Source organism: Marmota marmota, unplaced genomic scaffold (assembly GCF_001458135.2).
Source record: "Marmota marmota marmota unplaced genomic scaffold, marMar, whole genome shotgun sequence".
Taxonomy (NCBI): Eukaryota; Metazoa; Chordata; class Mammalia; order Rodentia; family Sciuridae; genus Marmota; species Marmota marmota.
In genome coordinates, this window is record NW_025999982.1 from 4867409 (window position 1) to 4885084 (window position 17676).

General features: G+C 57.8%; 1 protein-coding gene across 2 annotated transcripts in view; it reads left to right on the forward strand.

Annotated features, from left to right (window-relative positions):
* Window positions 1–16751, forward strand: part of Rab44 (RAB44, member RAS oncogene family) — a 30913-nt gene extending 14162 nt beyond the window's left edge. For both annotated transcript variants that reach the window (XM_015487657.2, XM_048805208.1), the window contains exons 3-14: window positions 685–796; window positions 1726–1897; window positions 2795–2941; window positions 3617–3707; window positions 3959–4054; window positions 5492–5679; window positions 6161–7344; window positions 10073–10154; window positions 11916–12030; window positions 13066–13167; window positions 15101–15177; window positions 16091–16751. In XM_015487657.2, coding sequence (XP_015343143.1) covers window positions 685–796; window positions 1726–1897; window positions 2795–2941; window positions 3617–3707; window positions 3959–4054; window positions 5492–5679; window positions 6161–7344; window positions 10073–10154; window positions 11916–12030; window positions 13066–13167; window positions 15101–15177; window positions 16091–16181 — 2457 coding nt within the window. In that variant the 3' untranslated portion in view covers window positions 16182–16751. The remainder of the gene's footprint in view (window positions 1–684; window positions 797–1725; window positions 1898–2794; window positions 2942–3616; window positions 3708–3958; window positions 4055–5491; window positions 5680–6160; window positions 7345–10072; window positions 10155–11915; window positions 12031–13065; window positions 13168–15100; window positions 15178–16090) is intronic.
* The last annotated feature ends 925 nt before the right edge of the window (window positions 16752–17676 follow it).

Sequence of the window (17676 nt, forward strand, 5' to 3'; positions counted from 1 at the left end):
AAAAAAAAAAAAAAAAAAAAAAAAACAAAGAACTTCATATCAGAGACTTAACTCATTAATTAAGGTCAGGAATGATTCAAAGCACATTAAAATAGTTATGCAATTAAACAGAAGCATTAGAACCAGATTGCTGAGTTGGATTTTTAAAAGCTGGTTAATGTTCAACAGGCCATAAATCTTGGAGTTTTCTGTTCCATCAGATAAAAATTATTTATGTGTCTCCTGGATAAAATCTACATGATGACCTGTGACTTCATGTAGTCAGTCCCATGACTTGAACTAAGTCCACCTCCTAGTCTGGAAGAAGTGTGGGTGGCCCTCGATCCTCTGTGACACTGTGAGGATATGCTATCTACCTTTGTGACTTGTTTTCCAGTTTCAGATAATTTTTAGACATTGAGGAACACGTCTGGGGAGGATTAGTGGCTGTCCTTTATCGAGGTCCTGAAGGGCTGGGACTCAAAACAGATGAGACTGGATTTTGGAGGGAGAGAGGGAAAAGGCTTGGGGCCTGCTGCAGCTGCCCGGGGTGATGCTGGGAGCCCTGGGCAGCCCTGGGTCGGGGGTTGGGAGAACTCTGAAACAGGGATGGGGAGGGGGCTGGAGACAGCACCCCCTGTTTTGGGAGGGGGACCCGCAGCCCCTCGCTGTGGGAACAGCCGCCCACTCATGCCTTCCCTCCAGGACGCCAAGTTCAGTTTCCTGGCCAGCCAGGAGGAGCCACAGATGATCTTCGACTGGGTGGACGTGGAGCAGAGGGGCCGCCTCTCCCTGGAAGAATTCAGCTCTGGACTCAGTACGTCTGACCTGGGAGGGCCCCGGGGGACTTCCCCAGAGGTGTGCCAACCACCTGTCCGGTGGCTGGTCCACCCCATCACAGTGCCCCCCTCCCATGCCCAGCAGTTCAGGGTACTCCGCTGCACATGCCCAGAAGGCCTCTCCTCAGGGATCCGTTAAAACCTCCCATCTGCACTTAGGCCACAGGCAGGTGTCCACCTGAGGGAGGTGACAGTGCCTGCTTTGGTGAAGGGAATTCTAGGCCCCAGGGCATTTAGAGGGTGGGGCCCCCTGACTGGGCAGGGTCCCTAAGCACCTGCCTCTCAAGATGAGCCTAACAGGACTCAGAGAGCTGAGGTCACGCTTCTACGAAGCAGAAAACTTCTGGCCCAGGGAATGGAGGGGGCGATGTCCTCCTCCGAGTCCCTCGGCCTTCAGTGTCCTCACAGCCCTCCAGAGCTCCAGGACCAGGGGGTGACTCAGAGCTTGGAGGAGAGCAGAGAGGAAGGCTAGGGGTTTGCATTCCTGGCTGAGGCCGGCCCGGGAGGTGGCTGCTCAAGTTCTGGTGATTGGGAAGCTAAGAGCGGAAGAGAGTCGGGCAAGTTTGCTTTTCAACCTTGGCTAGAAGGTCAGCTCTGCCAGGGATGGGCTTTTGCCTAATTTAGACACCAGCACAGAGTAGGTGCTCAGTAAATATCCTTCGACGGAGCGCACAAACAATCTGTTGGCTTCCAGAGCTTCGGTGTGAATTCCAGCAGGTCTTTGGGTGTCTCTGAGTGTCAGGTGACCTGTAAGATGGCCAGTGCCTACGTTCAGTGGACTGCCGAGGTTGCAAGAGGAACACAGAATGTATAAATGTGACCGGCACAGGAACAGTCCTCCCTCAAGGGCTGGAGAGGGGCGGGGTGGGGGCCAGGGCCCACCCACCTACTCCCCTTTGTTCCACAGGAACCCTCTTTGGCTCCAGCCTGAGCACCCAGAGGCTCCGCAGAAGGCGGCCGCTGCCCGCTCGGGTGTCCGTGGCCACCAGCTTCCCTGCGCTGGAGGAGGCGGACGCTGAGGAGAGGGAGGCATTCCTTGCCCTCATGGGGCAGCTGGGGACCAGCCACGCCCTTCCTGAGTAAGGCCACTGGTGGGGGTGAGGGCGGTCCTGGACACAGAGCCAAAGACGCAAGCTGGGTGCAGATCCAGCCTGGTCACTTGCCGGCTTGTGACCACGGGGTGGCTGACCTCTGACCTCTGTCCCCTGGTTGTCCAATGGGGAAGCTGCTGTGGGGTTGAAGCCTGTGCAGAGGATGCCCGGGGTCACCTTCCCCGCCCAGAGGTTGGGGTGTCAGCCTCCCGTGAGTGCTGGGAGCGCATCTCTCCTGCTCAGAGAGAAAATGCCCCCTCCACACCCTCCAGGTGCCTCGGGGACCCTCAGAGCCCCCCACTCCCTCAGGTTCGCTCACCCCATCCACGGGGCTCTGTGAGGACAAGATCCCTCACATCTGGCACTTGGAGGGTGGGACCTCGGGTGTAGGCCGGCAGGGCAGGTAGAACGGGAGCCGTTTACCCACTTGGCAGCTTGGCCTGGGCTCCCGCCCTCTGGCGTCTGTCTTCACGACTTAATTAACAATCCTCGTGAAGCAGAGTTTGCTGAGTGCCCGCCGTGTGCCAGGACCTGCGCTGTGCGCTCAGGGTGAGTCTCTCACTCCCCAGTGACCTTGCCAGGCGGTATTGCCCTCCCCATTTACAAGTGGGCCCAGAGAGGGTGTGATTTGCAGAAGATCACACAGCTCCAGAGTGGGAGAAGAGGGGAGGCCGATGGACGCCCTGGCTCACAGTCATGAGGACGGGGGAGAGGGCGCCTCCGGGACAGGTTCCTGGAGGAGGTGACGTTTGAGTTGTGCCTTGAAGGCTGTGGCTGGAGTTGCTGCCCAAGGCTCTGGGGGTGTTGTTGCCAGGAACACTGAGGAGCAGGGTCCCCTGCTGCCTGGCCCCTCGTCCCTGAGCTCTGGTGGCCTCCCCTCCCCAGGCAGGCGGAGCTCTGGCAGCTGTGGGGGAAGCTGCGGCAGGAGGAGCCCCAGCTGGCGGGCAACTTCGAGGCCTTCCTGGCCAGGGTGAGCGGCCGCCTGCAGGAGGTCCGGGCCGACCGGGAGGCGCTGGAGCTGACCCTGAGGAAGTGAGTGACTGGGGACCTGCGCTCGTCCCCACAGGCTCCCTGTTGGATGGAGTCCAATCCCGCTCCTCCTAGGGCAGGCCTCGGGCTGCGCTGGGGCCAGGGCTTCAGGCAGCCTGGGAGGACAGTCCATCCTTCTGCAGGGGAGAGTGGCAGTGTGTCTGGTGCCGGGACTCCCCCAGCCCAGTCCAGGGACACCCCCAGCCCAGCCCCAGGGTCACCCCCAGCCCAGTCCAGAGACACCCCCAGCCCAGCTGCAGGGTCACCCCCAGCCCAATCCAGGGACACCCCCAACCCAGCTCCAGGAACACCCCAGCTCAGCTCCAGGGTGGCCACTCACCCAGACTGCAGAGTGTGTGGTGAGTCGAGCGCGAGGGCTGGCAAGGTCACCCTGCCAGAGGGTCTGAGGAGGGGCAGGGGTTGTTGACCGAGGAAGGTGGGACCAACGATGGGGCCACAGGGACCATGTGACAGGGCCTGGGGGAGCCAGTATCTTGGTGACGGGGGAGTAACCCGTGTTAAAGTGCTCAGATGGCTGTTCCCAGGGTGACAAGGGACCGTGACTGCTGGAAGGGTGAGGCCAGTGGTAGGACAGGCTGGACCCTGGATCCGTCTGCCCCGGCAGCAGGGTCCCCCAGGTGCTGAGGGTCCCGGTGCCCGCCTCCTGCCCCCCTCCAGGCGTGACTCCGACCACCACCGCGAGGTGCGCCGGCTCTATGAGGAGATGGAGCAGCAGATCAGCAGGGAGAAGCGGCAGCTGCAGGCCGAGGTGGGCACCGCCTGGCCACCGCCTGGCCACCCTGCCCTGGCTGGGCACTGGGAGCGCAGAGCTGCTGTCTCCAGGGCCAGCTCCCTTCTCTGGGTCTCGGCCTCCTGTTGTGCAACCTGGGGATCCTGAGAACACTCTTGGGGCCCCCTGGCCTCCGAGTCTGGGGCCGGGTGGGGGCCACGCGTTGGGAAGGCCGCCCAGCCCGTTGGCTCTGGGAGTCTCAGGGCAGGGCTGAGCCGTCTTCTCCACAGAGCGACTCCCGGGGCCTGGCCCTCAGCTCCCAGATGCAGGAGGTCCTGGAGGCCAAGGAGCAAGAGGTGCAGAAGCTGGCCGAGGGCCAGAGGGAGGTGAGTGACAGGGACGTGCAGACGCCCCCCCGATGAGGAGTCCCAGACTCTGACACCCATCTTGATGGGCCTGCTCTCCGGGCTCCCTGATCCTGACTGGACAGGTCAGCCTGGAGCCACCACCCCACTCTGAGGATTCACTGGGCCACCTGGGCTCCCCCACAAGCACAGCCCCTGGGAAAGAGTGTCCTGGGCCTGTTCTGAGATAAGCAGCAAGTGGAGCTCTGAGCTCCATCACGAGGTCCAGGCTCAGACCCCTGAGCGTCCTCCAGTGAAGATCCATGCAAACCTGAGGAAATGGCTTCTCCTGGCCTCCGTCTCTCCACCTGTAAAATGGGTGGCTGCGTCCAGGGTGTCCCCTAGGAAGGCGCATTGGGTCAGATGAGGTAGTAGATGGGAAGGTGCTTTGAACTGGGAAAGCACTGGACAAACACAAGGTCTTGTTGTTGGAGAAGCCTGGTGACCAGGTGGAAGTTCATCTCCTCTGCATCGTCAGCTGAGTGACCTCTGCGGGTGCTTAACATCTCTGAGCCTCAAGGGGCCATTTTATCTTGCACCCTGCACCCCCCACCCCCCGCCATTCTTCCCTCCACCCCACGGTTCCTTAATGGGCACCTATGATGTGCTAGACGCTGCTCTAGATTTTGAGGAACACGAGAGACAGACCCCTGCCTGTGGAGGTACCATGTAGTCAAGGGGACAGGGACAAAATGCACAGGTACAATATGATAGAACACGAGAGAGATGGGTGAGTGCTGAGGAGGAGTAAAGCAGGGAAGGGGGCTGGAAGGTTGGGGAATTTTAAATGAGTTAGAGGGGTGTCAAGGAAGGCCTCCCTCAGATGATGACATTGGAGTACAGACCGGAAGAATTGTGGGCTGAGCCTTGTGGTAACTGGGGGAAGAGCAGTCCAGGCAGAGGGAGTGGCAAGTGCAAAGGCCCTGAGGTAGGAATGTGCAAGGACTGAGAAGCAGACCTGTGAGCTGGGACAGACTGAGGGAGGGGACAGCACTAGGAAAGGAAGGCAGAGACATAACAGGGGGTGTTGGGGAGACTGCAGGGTCCTGGAAGCCGTTGTGAGAGTCCTACCTTCCACTCCCTATGGTCACGCAATTCTTCATCTGAGCCCCATGATTTGCCATTGGGTCAAGAGCCCTCGAAGCCCAGATGGAGCAGCCATGGGGCTCTCGAGCCCAGGCAGGTGTGCCTGTTTGACACGGGCCTTCCCCTCCTCCATGCCCTGTATGTCACATGTCCCTGTGTGGATGACAAGGGAGACGGTGAGGCCATTGAGAGGCACCCCCACCCCACATCCTGTGTTTTCAGCTGGTCTCCTGGAGCTTGGGCCATGGGGTGGCAGGGGGTTGTCCCCATGGCCTGGGGAGACTTCTGGCTGCCCTGGAGGGCCACTGTGCCTCTGCCCCTCCCCCTGTGCAGCTGGAGGCCCGGCTCCATCACCTCAGTGACACGCAGCAGGAGGCCGACTCAGAGAACCGGCAGCTTCAGGAGGCCAAGCAGGACCTGGCTGGGCAGCTGGAGGAGATGCGGGGTCAGTTGCAGGTCACCAGGAGACACCTGGATGCTGCCAGGGGCCGAGTGTCCTGGCAGATAGAGGAGGAACCCAGGCAAGTGGCTGTCCTGGGACAGGGGAGGGGGGCAAGGGAGGGGGACTCTGTTCTCTAAGGCTCTGGTCGGCATGCAACACACCTCCCTCCCTGATGCTCACGCAACCCTGCCGAGCCGAGATGACCGTGCCCATTTCTCAGCTGAGCAAACTGAGGCACAGGAAAGTGAAAGACTTGTGCCCAACATCACACAATGGGATTAAGACACGTGTGTGCAGGGCACATGTGCATGCACACACACTCACACACACACGCACATGCACACGGCCTAGCGTGCTGCTGGAGGAGGTCAGGCTTCTTGTGGGCCTTGGGATGAGGGCTTGGTGAGTGGGAGGGACATGGCCAGGTAGGGAGGTGCCTGAGCCAGCACTGGAGGGGACAGTCATGGGACATGCACTGGATGGGTTGGTAGGCAGGCGGGAGTGGGGTGACCGTCCGCACCTGACCTTCCCCTGACTTCACTGCCCCACGTCCTTTCCAGTGTCCCCCGTTCACCTGAGAAGGCCCCAAGCCCTCCAGCGATCTCCCCGGAGGAGCTGCCCCTGCCTGGGCTGTTTGGGGACAACGATGACTGGGGCCAGCTCCTGAACTTCAGCAGCCCTCCCCCCAAAGCCCTGCAGCTCTCCTGGAGCCCACCCCCAACCCCAAGAGACGCCGCAGGCCCCCAGACACCCCGCGTGGTCAGGCAGATCTCCCTCTCCAAGTCACACGCTTTGCCATTTGGTCAGGAGCCATCCTCTGGAATTGACCCAGAGGAGCAGGACCTTGGTCTAGAGCGTCCTGTGAAGCCCCAAGGCCTGGAACCCGACACTGAGCTAGGACCCAGCCCCAAGGCCCCCCTCCCCTGGAGTCCGGGAGCCCCAGCTGGGGGGTCAGGGAGCCTGGTGGCAGCTGCCCTCCGGGTGCTCATTCCTTTGGAGGCCGAGCGTGCCCCCCAGGGGGCTGTGGCCCTCCCAGAGGGGCCAACGGAACCCTCCTGGGGCCTGCGGTCAGTGGGTCAGTCTCCCACAGAGGAGCTGGGGCAGGGCCACCCTGGGGGGCTAAGAGAGGCTCCTGGCCAGGCCCTCAGGCCAGACGGGCTACCTGCCTCCCCTCTCCGGAGGCTGGAAGAGGAGCCCAAGGCTGAGGCAGGAAAACCAGCGGACCGCAGCCGGCAGGACCCTGGTTCCGCGCAGGCAGCTGAGGCTCCTGGCCTGGAAACTGGGCATCCCGAGTCCCCCCAGCAGGAGCCTCCGCGTGCCCCTCTCCCCGCTGACCTACCCCAGACTCCTGTGGCAGCCCCTGCTCCTGGACAGCTGTCCCCTCCAGGGGACCCTCCGCCCAGGGCTGCTGCAGGGTCCCTAGAGTCCCCTCGACCAGGCCCCGAGCTGGCTGAGAGAGAAGCGCAACCCGGGTCCCCAGCCACAGCTGCTCTGGCGGAAAGAGAAGCAGGCCCCTCTAGGGCCGGGGAGCCAAGGGCCGGGAGCAGGCCTGAGGACCTGGGATCCGACTCCGGGGAGGCTGGGCTGACCCCATCCCCGGGGGACTCCCCGGCCGGCGGGCCTCCAGCTGACCCCGAGTACCTCTTCCACGTCATCTTCCTGGGCGACTCCAACGTGGGCAAGACCTCCTTCCTGTACCTTCTGCACCAGAACGCCTTCGCCACGGGGCTGGCAGCGACCGTGGGTAAGGGCCCCGCCGGGGAGGGCAGACCCAGGGTCAGGGACGGGGAGCTGGAGCAGGCCCAGAGCCAGCCCCCGGCGAGGAGGCAGCAGGTTGTGCCCTGGCCACGGGCCCAGCGTTCGACCTTGTTCTATGTGGGCATGATCTTAGTATTTCACTAATCGTCCCTAATTACAGGTAATTTGCTTTTTCTGCATTGATCTGATTAGCTTATAATGTGCCCATCAACAAAGCACCCTGCAATTTAGGTGCAGCGCTGTGGAGGGTGAGCACAAGCCCAGCTCCACCCACGTGGCCATGGGCAGCCGCTGCAGGGCCAGCTGGACCCATCACAGCCAGCCCCAGGCCAGCCTGCCTGTTCCAGCAGGAGGTCCCCTGGGGCAAGTTGAGGCTCCCGCATAGAATCCACTTGTAGATGTGGCCGAGAAGGCACACAGGTGTCTGCCTTCAAATCCTGGCTCTGCCACTTACCAGGGAAGTGAACTTGGGCCCATTAATCAACCCCCTGTGCCTGCTTTCTGCCACTCTAACAAACATCTGCGATAATCGACTTGTAATCTCATGGCTTGGAGGTGTCCATCCATGGTCGGGTAGCCCCATTTGCCTTTGGGTCTGTGATGAGGTGCATCGAGGTAGGAAGTCTGTTCTGGAGCTAGACCGCTGATCTCGTGGTGGGAAAACAAAAGAAAGGAAAAGAGCCAGGGGAGGTGGTGCACACCTGTAATCCCAGCTGCTCAGGAGGCTGAGGCAGGAGGATCACAAGTTCAAAGCCAGCCTCAGCAACAGCGAGGTGCTAAGCCACTCAGCGAGACCCTGTCTCCAAATAAAATACAAAATAGGGCTGGGGACGGGGCTCAGTGGTCAGTGGGCTCAGTGCCCCCGAGTTCAATCCCTGGTGTCAAAAAAAGGAAAAGGAGGGGCTGGGGTCCCCCTCTCCCCTTCAAGGCATGATCGCAGTGACCAGAAGACCTCCCCGAGGTTTCCACCACCTCCCAAGCGTGCCAGGCTGGGAACCAAGCCTCCGAGACATGCCTGTGGGGACCCATTCCAGATCTAAGCCATAATTCCTTCAGAGCCCACAAATCCTCATCTGCATGACAGACACAGACACCACTGCCTGTGGTGGTTGAAGGATTAGTAAATTAACAGCTCCAAGAACAATGCCTGGCACATACTAAGTGCTCAGGAAAATGTTAGCCATTGTTATTATTATAAGTAAATGTTTGATAAAGTCTAATTCTGCAAATGAGGTGTCCCAAAGCACTTTCTGGAACCAAAGTCTCCCCATCCTAAGACTCTGGATAGCTGGCCATGGAGCGTGGCATAGAGTGACAGAAAAGAGAGCTTGTGGGAATGAAAGGGAGACCTGCTGGGGGACAAAGATGGGAGCCCTACACGCCCTCATGTCAGGCCAGGGCGAGCACAAGGGAAGACAATGTCATGTCGGGCTGGTGGCTTACAGACCGCCCTTTCACAAAAGGGGCCCAGGACACGCTCTCGAGCCTTTCTCCGCCCAAGATCCTCACGTGGGGAGCTGGTGGGATGCAATGTCCTCGGGAGGGAGGGGGGACCTGTGGCAGGCTTGCCTGATGTGAAGTGGGGTCCCAGGGACTAGAAGGCCACCATCATGAATCCCCTAAACTACTAATTACTGGCCACCTACAGCGCACCCAGCGTCTCCATGGGCATCTTGTTCCTTTCAACAACTGCCCTCCTCAGGCCTGGACCTCCCGTCATTATGGGAGAGGAAGTGTCCACTAAATCAGTGGAGCTAGAGCAGGCTGCAGCTGGTCGCGGGGCACCTCTCTGTGACTGCAGCATCGCAGGAGGCTGAGGCAGGAGGATTGCAAGTTCAAGGCCAGTTTAGAGAGACCCCACCTCAAAATTTTAAAAAGGCTGGGGCTGTAGCTCAGTGGTAAGGCACCCCGGGTTCAATCCCTGGTACCAAAATAATAAGAAGAAGAACAACTCCTCGGGGTTGACGGAGAGGGAAAAAAGACAGAAGTGACCGCGGGCAGCTGCTCCTCCCAGCGCCAGGTGGAGAGTGGGGGAGAGGGAGGGGCTGCAGGTGCCTGTGGATCTCATGGGAGAGACCTGCAGCAGGGTGGCTGCCCCTCAGGTCTGAGCCGGGCATGGCCAGCGTTAGGAGATCCCCGCCTGGGAGCAGGCCGGGGCCTCCGTGCCCCACAGGAAGGTGGGCAGGACAGGGACAGAGCTGCCCTGCCCCCGGGCTGCCTCTCCCCTACCCACCGGGTTTCCTTGAGGTGCAGGGCTTGGCAGGAAGGGGCACCCGACGACTCTAACCCTCCCTGGGATGTTCCGTCTCCCCCCACCCCGCCCTCTCATGGAGAGACTGGAACTGTGACTAGGGGGAGCGGAGACCAGAAAGGACCATGAGAACAACTCGCCACCCGGCTGCGCCTTCCACGTAGCCTCGTACCTTCCCCAACCCCCTGCCGTGAGGATGAGAGCGAGGCTCAGAGGAAGGCAGTGACCGGCCTGAGGTCACACAGCCGGCACAGAGATGGCCCCATCCATCATCCCCAAGGCCAGGGCTCCGTCCTCTGCCCCCCAGGTGCCTGTCTACGGTGGCCTGTGAGGCTCGGGGACTTGAGAGCGCAGTGGAAACCCGGCAGCCAGGCTGGGGGCAGGCATGGGTGTCTCTTGGGGCAGGTCTGGGCTAGAGTCCAGGCGGTCCCTGAGGTAGGCCTCGCCCTGCTCTATTTCCTAGGAGTGGATTTTCGGATCAAAACCCTGATGGTGGACAACAAGTGCTTTGCGCTGCAGCTCTGGGACACGGCTGGCCAGGAGAGGTAGCGGCTCTGTCTGTGTCGGTTGTCAGGGACCTGGGTGTGCGGAGGGGGTGGAGGGCAGCCCCGTCGACCTGGGCCAGAGAGGCCGCCCAGGAGGGATTCGGGATGTCAGGGAAGGAGTGTGGGTCAGGCCCAAGCCAGGGAGGAGGGGCCAACCCAGAGGCCCCTGGGCCTGCAGGACATGGGTTAGGGCTGTCCCAACGCCACCCTCAGGAGACAGCCACCTGATCACCTGTCCTTCTGGATACCTGGCCTCCCACTTTACACCGAGGCAATAGGATCATCACCTAAAAGGCGCGTGTGGTTTGACTCTGCAGTTCCCCCTCTAGAAACCCATGCTATAAATTATAAATTTATATACACATCATCTACATGACTGTAACAAAGGGACTGTTTATAGCCACGTCATTTATGTCACAAAACCCTGGACACAGCCAGGCATGGCGGCACACACCTGTAATCCCAGCAGCTCAGGAGGCTGAGGCAGGAGGATTGAGAGTTCAAGGCCAGCCTCCGCATCTTAGTGAGACCCTCAGCAATTTAGAAGGCCCTGACTCAAAATAAAAAATGAAAAGAGCTGGGGATGTGGCTCAGTGGCGAAGCACCCGTGGGTTCAATTCTTGGTACCCAAGACAAACAAACAAACAATAACCAAAAACTCACCTTGGAAACCTAAATGTCCATCAACAGTGGACTGGTTAAGTGAATTAGGGTCAGTCCATGCCCTAGAACACTACACAACTCCAAAAAAGACGGAGGACTGTATGTAGAGACAGGGAAATATCTCAGACATCTTGTCTTGTTAACTGGAAAAAACAAACGCAGGACACTAAACATTAATGAGTATGATGAGGGTTTTATGCTAGTTTTTTTTTTTTTCATCCTGGGGCTCAAACCCAAGGCCTTAGATGCACCAGGATACCCTGTGTTTGTGTAAAATGGGAAAAGGTGTGTGTCTGTGTGTGTCTGTGTGCACGTCTGTGTGCATGCGTGTGTGTGTGTGTGTGTGCACATAAACTACCCCTGGAAAGCTGGGCATGATGGTACAGGCCTGTAATCCCAACCACTCAAGAGGCTGAGGGAAGAGGGTGGCAAGTTCGAGGCCAGCCTGGGCAAGTCAGTGAGACTCTGTCTCAAAATAAAAACTAAGCTGGGCACGGTGGTGTATGCGTGTAATCCCAGCGGCTCCAGAGGTTGAGGCAGGAGGATCCAAGTTCAAAGCCAGCCTCAGCAATGGCGAGGTGCCAAGCAAGTCAGAGAGACCCTGTCTCTAAATTAAAAATAAAAAGTGCTGGGGACCTGGGAAGGAGCGTGGGTCAGGTGCCCCTGAGTTCAATCCCTGGTGCCCCCCAAAATAAATAAATAAATAGGAAATTAAAAATGAAAATAAAAAATAAAAGGGCTGGGATGTAGCTCAGTGTAGAGCACCCCAGGTGCCAGCACCACAACACACACACACACACACACACCCTCTGGAAAAATCTTAAGACCCTGGTATCCTGCTTGCCCTGGGGAGGGGCTGGGTGGGGGGGCGCTGGTGGCCGCAGGGTGGGCTGGGGAGGGAGGGTTCCTGGAGGTGCCCTTGTATCCTTTGAAACGTGAACCACTGGCACTACAGCCTGGTGTGTGGGAGGGAAGCAGACGCACTCTCTCTTTGGGCTGAACAGGTCAGGGGCCCGCTTTGCAGAGGGCGTGGCGAGGCCTGAAGGCCAGGGCCTGGGAGCCGTAGCTAATGTGGTCTCACGCAGGCTCTCCGGGCAGGTACCACAGCTTGACACGACAGCTGCTCCGCAAGGCTGACGGGGTGGTGCTCATGTATGATGTCACCTCCCAGGAGAGTTTTGCCCACGTGCGCTACTGGATGGACTGTCTACAGGTGAGCACACAGCTGGCAGAGCTGGTTCCGCATTTTAGAATCTTTAGGAAGCTTGCATCCTGTCCTCTTCTCCTTTTCTCCCAGGGTTACAAATGACACCACAGTCCTGTGAGTGACACCACTCACTGATGGTATGTGACTGGATGAGCAGGGAGTGCAGTAGTACAAAGAAACCACAACCACATAGTACAGCCTCCAAACCAAACTGCTTCCTTTATCCTATGAGCATTTCTTCTCTGTACACAGCAGCTCTGTTTGTGATGTCTTCTTCCTAACACCTGAGGATGATGTGAAAATTCCTCTGTTCACACGTCTCTAGTTTTTTTTCTCCAAAATACTTGTTACACATATCCTGGAACTCTGCAATGCGTATGAGCTAATGTGTGACCCACATGCAGGGAGACATGCTGCTTCTCTTCCAAAGTTTCTAGTTAGTGAGGAGAAGCAGGATAAGGTAAAGCATGAGGAGGGGACCTGGACTCTGGGCCTGACAGGACTTAGCTTTGAATCCCAACTACCCCACCCCAACTCTGTGACTTTGGACCATCAACTTAACCTCTCTGAACTTCCATTTCCTGGCTTTTCTCATCAGGGCGCTCTGAAGACTAATAAAATAGAATCGCTTTCAGCACAGCACCTGGTATATACAGCAAGCACTCAGTTATCAGAAGTTATTCTTGTTATTATTATTAATGAACTAGTTAGGGAATGTGCCAGGGCAGCCTGTGTGACCAAGCACAGGCAGGAAGAAAGTGGCATTGGGTAGGAGCAATCTGGGAGTGCTTCCTGGAGGAGGTGCCCTTGAGTTTGGCCTTAGAAAGCAGGTAAGATGTTTGCAGGCAGAGAGGAGGAGCAGACCCTCTGCGGATGGGGGGAGGGTGCAGGTGGGAAGGAGGTAGGTGTGATGTGGACAGGGAGACACCTGGGAGGGCACCCCATCAGCCTCTGGGAGCTTCGAGCTGGGCATGGCCATTGCATGTCTGGGGGCCTGGCCTGGCCTTCCCTGAGGGGGCTGAGGAGCTCATTCTCTGACAGGATGAAGGGTCGGGCCAAGCAGTCGTTCTTCTCCTGGGAAACAAGATGGACTGTGAGGAGGAGCGCCAAGTGCCCACTGAAGCTGGGCGGCAGCTGGCCCAGGTGAGCACCCAGGCAGCGACCTGTCTCTCCACCTGGACTGAGTGGACGCCTCCCCAGCACTTAATGAACAGGGGTCAACTGGCCTGTGCCCTTTCCTGCCTTGGCCCCGGGGTCGGAGTGGACCACCTCCACCTCCCACCCACCCTGGGCCACTGCAGGCCCAACTCCCAGGCTGTGAAGGGCGTGATGTTGAACCTGACCGTGGAATTAGCAAGTCCCCACACAATAACCCTACAACATAAAAAATTAAAGGGAAAAAAACCTTCAGAGTCAAAAGGCTTTAAAAGCTTCCCTTAAAATTCCCAATCAAATCTTAAATTTATCTCTGCTCTCTAATTAGCATACACCCTTCTAATTTATTTTATTTTAAGACAGAAATCCTTCCTCAGGAAGACTACATCAAAAGCCGCCCACTGGCAGACAGTGGATACATTTATTTACAAATGGGATTTAATCACATTCTAGAAAAACCAGAGAGTAGTAAGAAAAGAGGGGGGAAAATCATGGCTGGCCCCACCCGACACAGCCCTCTCGGCATATCCTTCCCATTCCTTCTCTCATTTCTCATAATCTGGGGTCACTGTGGTGGCTCCCGAGTGGCAGGAGATTTCCCTCTTAGACGCAGCGGAGCATCCTCTGGTGCAGTACCTTCTCCTGTGGGTGGTGCCCTTGATTCTAAGGGAAGAGTCAGAAATACTAAGGGAACACAGGATGATCACCCGAGGATAACGTCCGCGTTTATCTGAGGATGTTCACTGCAGTGTTGTTTATAAGAACAAACCTTTGGCAGTGGTTGGAGGTTAAATTGTGGAGAGTCATATGAGAGGCTGGTGTCTGTCTTTAAGAATTCTGCCCTATTTAAGGGTGTGGGGCAAGCTGGCAATGTAATGTGAAGTTGGAAAAGCAGACGCAAGCGGGCTGGGGTCAGAGCTCAGTTGGTAGAGTGCTCGCCTCGCAGGCCCAGGGAGGGCCCTGGGTTCAGTTCCCAGCACCACCAAAAAAAAAAAAAAAAAAAAAACCAGATGTGAAATCTAGATGAAAGTTGTGGCCGGGGTTGTGGCTGGTGGTAGAGCACTTGCCTAGCCTGTGTGAGGCACTGGGTTTGATTCTCAGCACCACATATAAATAAATAAATAAAATACAGGTCCATCAACAACTAAAAAGGAAAAAGAAAAGTTGAATCATTTGAAATGGCTGGTAGGGGACGGTTTGGGGCCTACAGAAGCAGCCATTCATAAAGTTTAGCCAGATAGAGTGACAGACAGCCCATACCCCACCCTTAAAAGGGATAAAGGGATCTACAAATTGGAATGGAAATGTATATCCAAATGCTAACATTGAATTATATTTTGAGTTTATAGTTTTTAATACTGTATTTTTCAATATTCCATATATATGTATCTATTTATATTTGTACCAGGGATTGAACCCAGGGGCACTCGACCACTGAGCCACATCCGCAGCCCTTTTGTATTTTATTTAGAGACAGGGTCTCACTGAGCTGCTTAGGGCCTTGCTGTTGCTGAGGCTGCCTTTGAACTCGAGATCCTCCTGCCTCAGCCTCCCCAGCCACTGGGATTACGAGTGTGCACCACCTTGCCTGTCTCCCAAGATATATTTTTGAAACGAAAAACATAACTGATCGTTAAAAGTGTCCGCAAAGGGTTGGGCTGTAGCTCAGGGTAGAGCACTTGCCTCCTTTGGGACTCAGTCTTCCTGCTGTCACTCGCACTCTGCGGAATGTCTCCGGGTGGAGAAGGGTGGAGGGCAGGGCCCTGCTGGGGATGTGGGCCATGCTGAGATGTGGGGGCTGCATCTCCCACAGAGATGGGTTTGGGGAGCCCGGGCCGGACCCTGGTTGGCCTATAGTTGGTGGCAAGAGCTGTCCCTGGCCCTTCTGCCGGTTTCCCCAAGTCCCTCTGTCTGCCTGCAGGACCTGGGGGTCTCCTTTGGGGAGTGCAGCGCTGCCCTGGGTCACAACATCCTGGAGCCCATGGTGAACCTGGCCCGGTGAGTGCCGTCCCCCACCCTCCCGCCCCCACCCAGAATCCTCCAAGGCAGCTGCAGTCCGGCCCTGGCTCCTGTGGGGCAGGGAAGGCCCCAACTGAGGAGGTGGCCCCAGAGTAGGTAGGACAGGGTGCAGGACACGGGGCTCCTGACTGCAGCCTGTCCTCCTCCGGTCTCTGTTTCCTTGATTTCTGGAGGAGAGCTCGTCCCCCTCCTGCTCCCACCTCCTGTGGATTAGGAGTGAAATCCAAATGCTTGCAGCAGCCATCCTCTCTCCAGTGCCCCCTGCCCTGAACCCCCTCACACTCACCAGCTCCAGCCACTCAGGAACCTCCCTTGCCCCTCTGTGTCCCTCATCGGCCCTGGACACGCCATCACTGTGCCCACTCTGTGTCTCTGGCCCTGGCACATCCGGGGCATTCGGTGGAGTCCCAGGGTGTTAGACGGGTGGAGTGCCACCTGGCCCGCGGCGGCTGTGCCGTGGGGAGGTGGACGGACTTCTTTTACTGTCCCCACCGGCGTCTTGGCCCTCTCTCTGCCCAGGGCCCCCTTTCTGCTCACAGGCTGGAGCTCAGGTCCCAGCTCAGATCTGCCCCCACCCCGCTCCATCCCCGGCTGTGGTCATCCTCTCCCTGTGTGTCCTTTACTACTCAGGGCAGGTCACGTCAGCTTCTTTGTCCCAGTCAGTGTCCCTTCAGGGTGCCCAGTGCTCAGTGCGCCTGAAGGATGCAGAAGAGACACAGAGGGGCACAGAGGGACACAGAGGGCAAAGCCTCCCTGGCCCCATTTTTCCAGTGCCAGGAGCATTGCAGGGAGGGGAGGGAGCCCAGGTGCAGCCTCTCAGCCCTGGCCACCCCCAGGGCCCCTCCACACTGAAGGTGCAAGGGGACACTAACACCTGGATATTGTCATGCAGGTCACTCAAGGTGCAGGAGGACCGCCTGAAGGGCTCGCTGGTGGAGGTGGCCTCTGAGAGGCCTCCCAAGAGAGCTGGCTGCTGTTTCTGACCACCTGTCCCGTCCCACCCTGCTGGGCTTCCTGTCCCTCAGCTCCTGTCCTGACTTCCTGGACACAGGCAGAAGCCCAGGACCAGCTTGAGAGTTGAGGAAAAGCCTCCTCAAATCAGGACTCAGACGGCCCCACCTCGGCCCTGCACACTCCAGGGGACTTTGCTGAGTCAAATAAGGCGGTCGGGGATGGAGGTGGAAAGGAAAATTCTAGAAACCCAACCTAAGGAGGGGCTGGGGTTGTGGCTCAGCAGTAGAGCACTCGCCTAGCACGTGTGAGGCCCTGGGTCTGATCCTGAGCACCACATATAAATAGATAAATAAAATAAAGGTATTGAGTCCAACTACAACTAAAAAATAAATATTACAAAAAAAAAAAAAAGAAAGAAAGAGAACCAACCTAAGGAAAAGACACTGAGATATCGGCACTACATCTCTGGGTGGTAGAATTACCGGGTGTGGGCGTTATGTTTTGCTTCTTGGACCTGTATTCTCAGATTTTCTGCAATGATAGGTGTTTCTGGTTCAATCAGGGGGATGGTGAGTTGAAGAAAAGAAACTTTCAAAGCAGTTGCTTGGTGCTGGTTCCCGATTCATAGAACCTGTTAGTTACAAAGTCCCTCTGTGTGGACAGGGCCGGCGGGACTGTGGCTCACACTGTTCCATTTGCCCACGTGGGCTTTCTTTCAAGTGGCATCTGGCTCCTGGGAGGAGGGCCTTCTGACGGCCCCTGGTGTGCCCCATGCCCTCCCTTTCCCCGTGATCCACCTCTGAAGGGTCACAACAGGGGATCCTCCTCCCTGCCCCAGTGACAACAGGCACGGCGCTTAGTCCTGAGTGGCGGCTCCCTGGATGCGTGTGATTATGGGGCAGGACGCGGCTGATGCGCCTGGAGGGCAGCAGGGGCCAGAAGGGAAGTATGTTTGGGGGTCTTAGCCTCGCAGGGCTGGACTGTCCCTTGCCATCTGTTTGTGGCCGAGGTCTGGTAACCACAGTGATGCTCACCACAAACTGAATGTCTGGTGGGTGCCGGGTGCTGAGTTTGGTACTAGGTGATCGCTGGGGACTCCCCGGCTGAATCACAGGAAAGCCCAGTCTTGTGGAGAGACCCCCGGGCAGCTGGAGGGCGAGCGTTAGGGAAAGTGAAGGGAGAGCGGGAGGCAGAGGACACAGCCTTGTCACCTGCTACTCACAGTCCCCCACGCCTGGCCCTGACTCCAACAGGGAGGCCTCAGCAGCTGGGAGCGGTCTCACTGGAGGCCACTAGTAGATGTCGGGGACACCTGGAGAGGGCCACGGAAAAGGTTCCAGCAACAGTGGGACTAGGTCCCTTAACAGACCCCATTCCACCTCCCGACTGGATGGGACGCCCCGTGGCCCAGAGATGCCCTCCTGGGCCCTGAACCAGGAACAACCCCATGTCTCCTTTGGCCCCAGAGCCCCCCTGCCCAGGGCAGTTTCTAGGGGGTGGGGGGTGGATGGGCCCTGGCAAGGG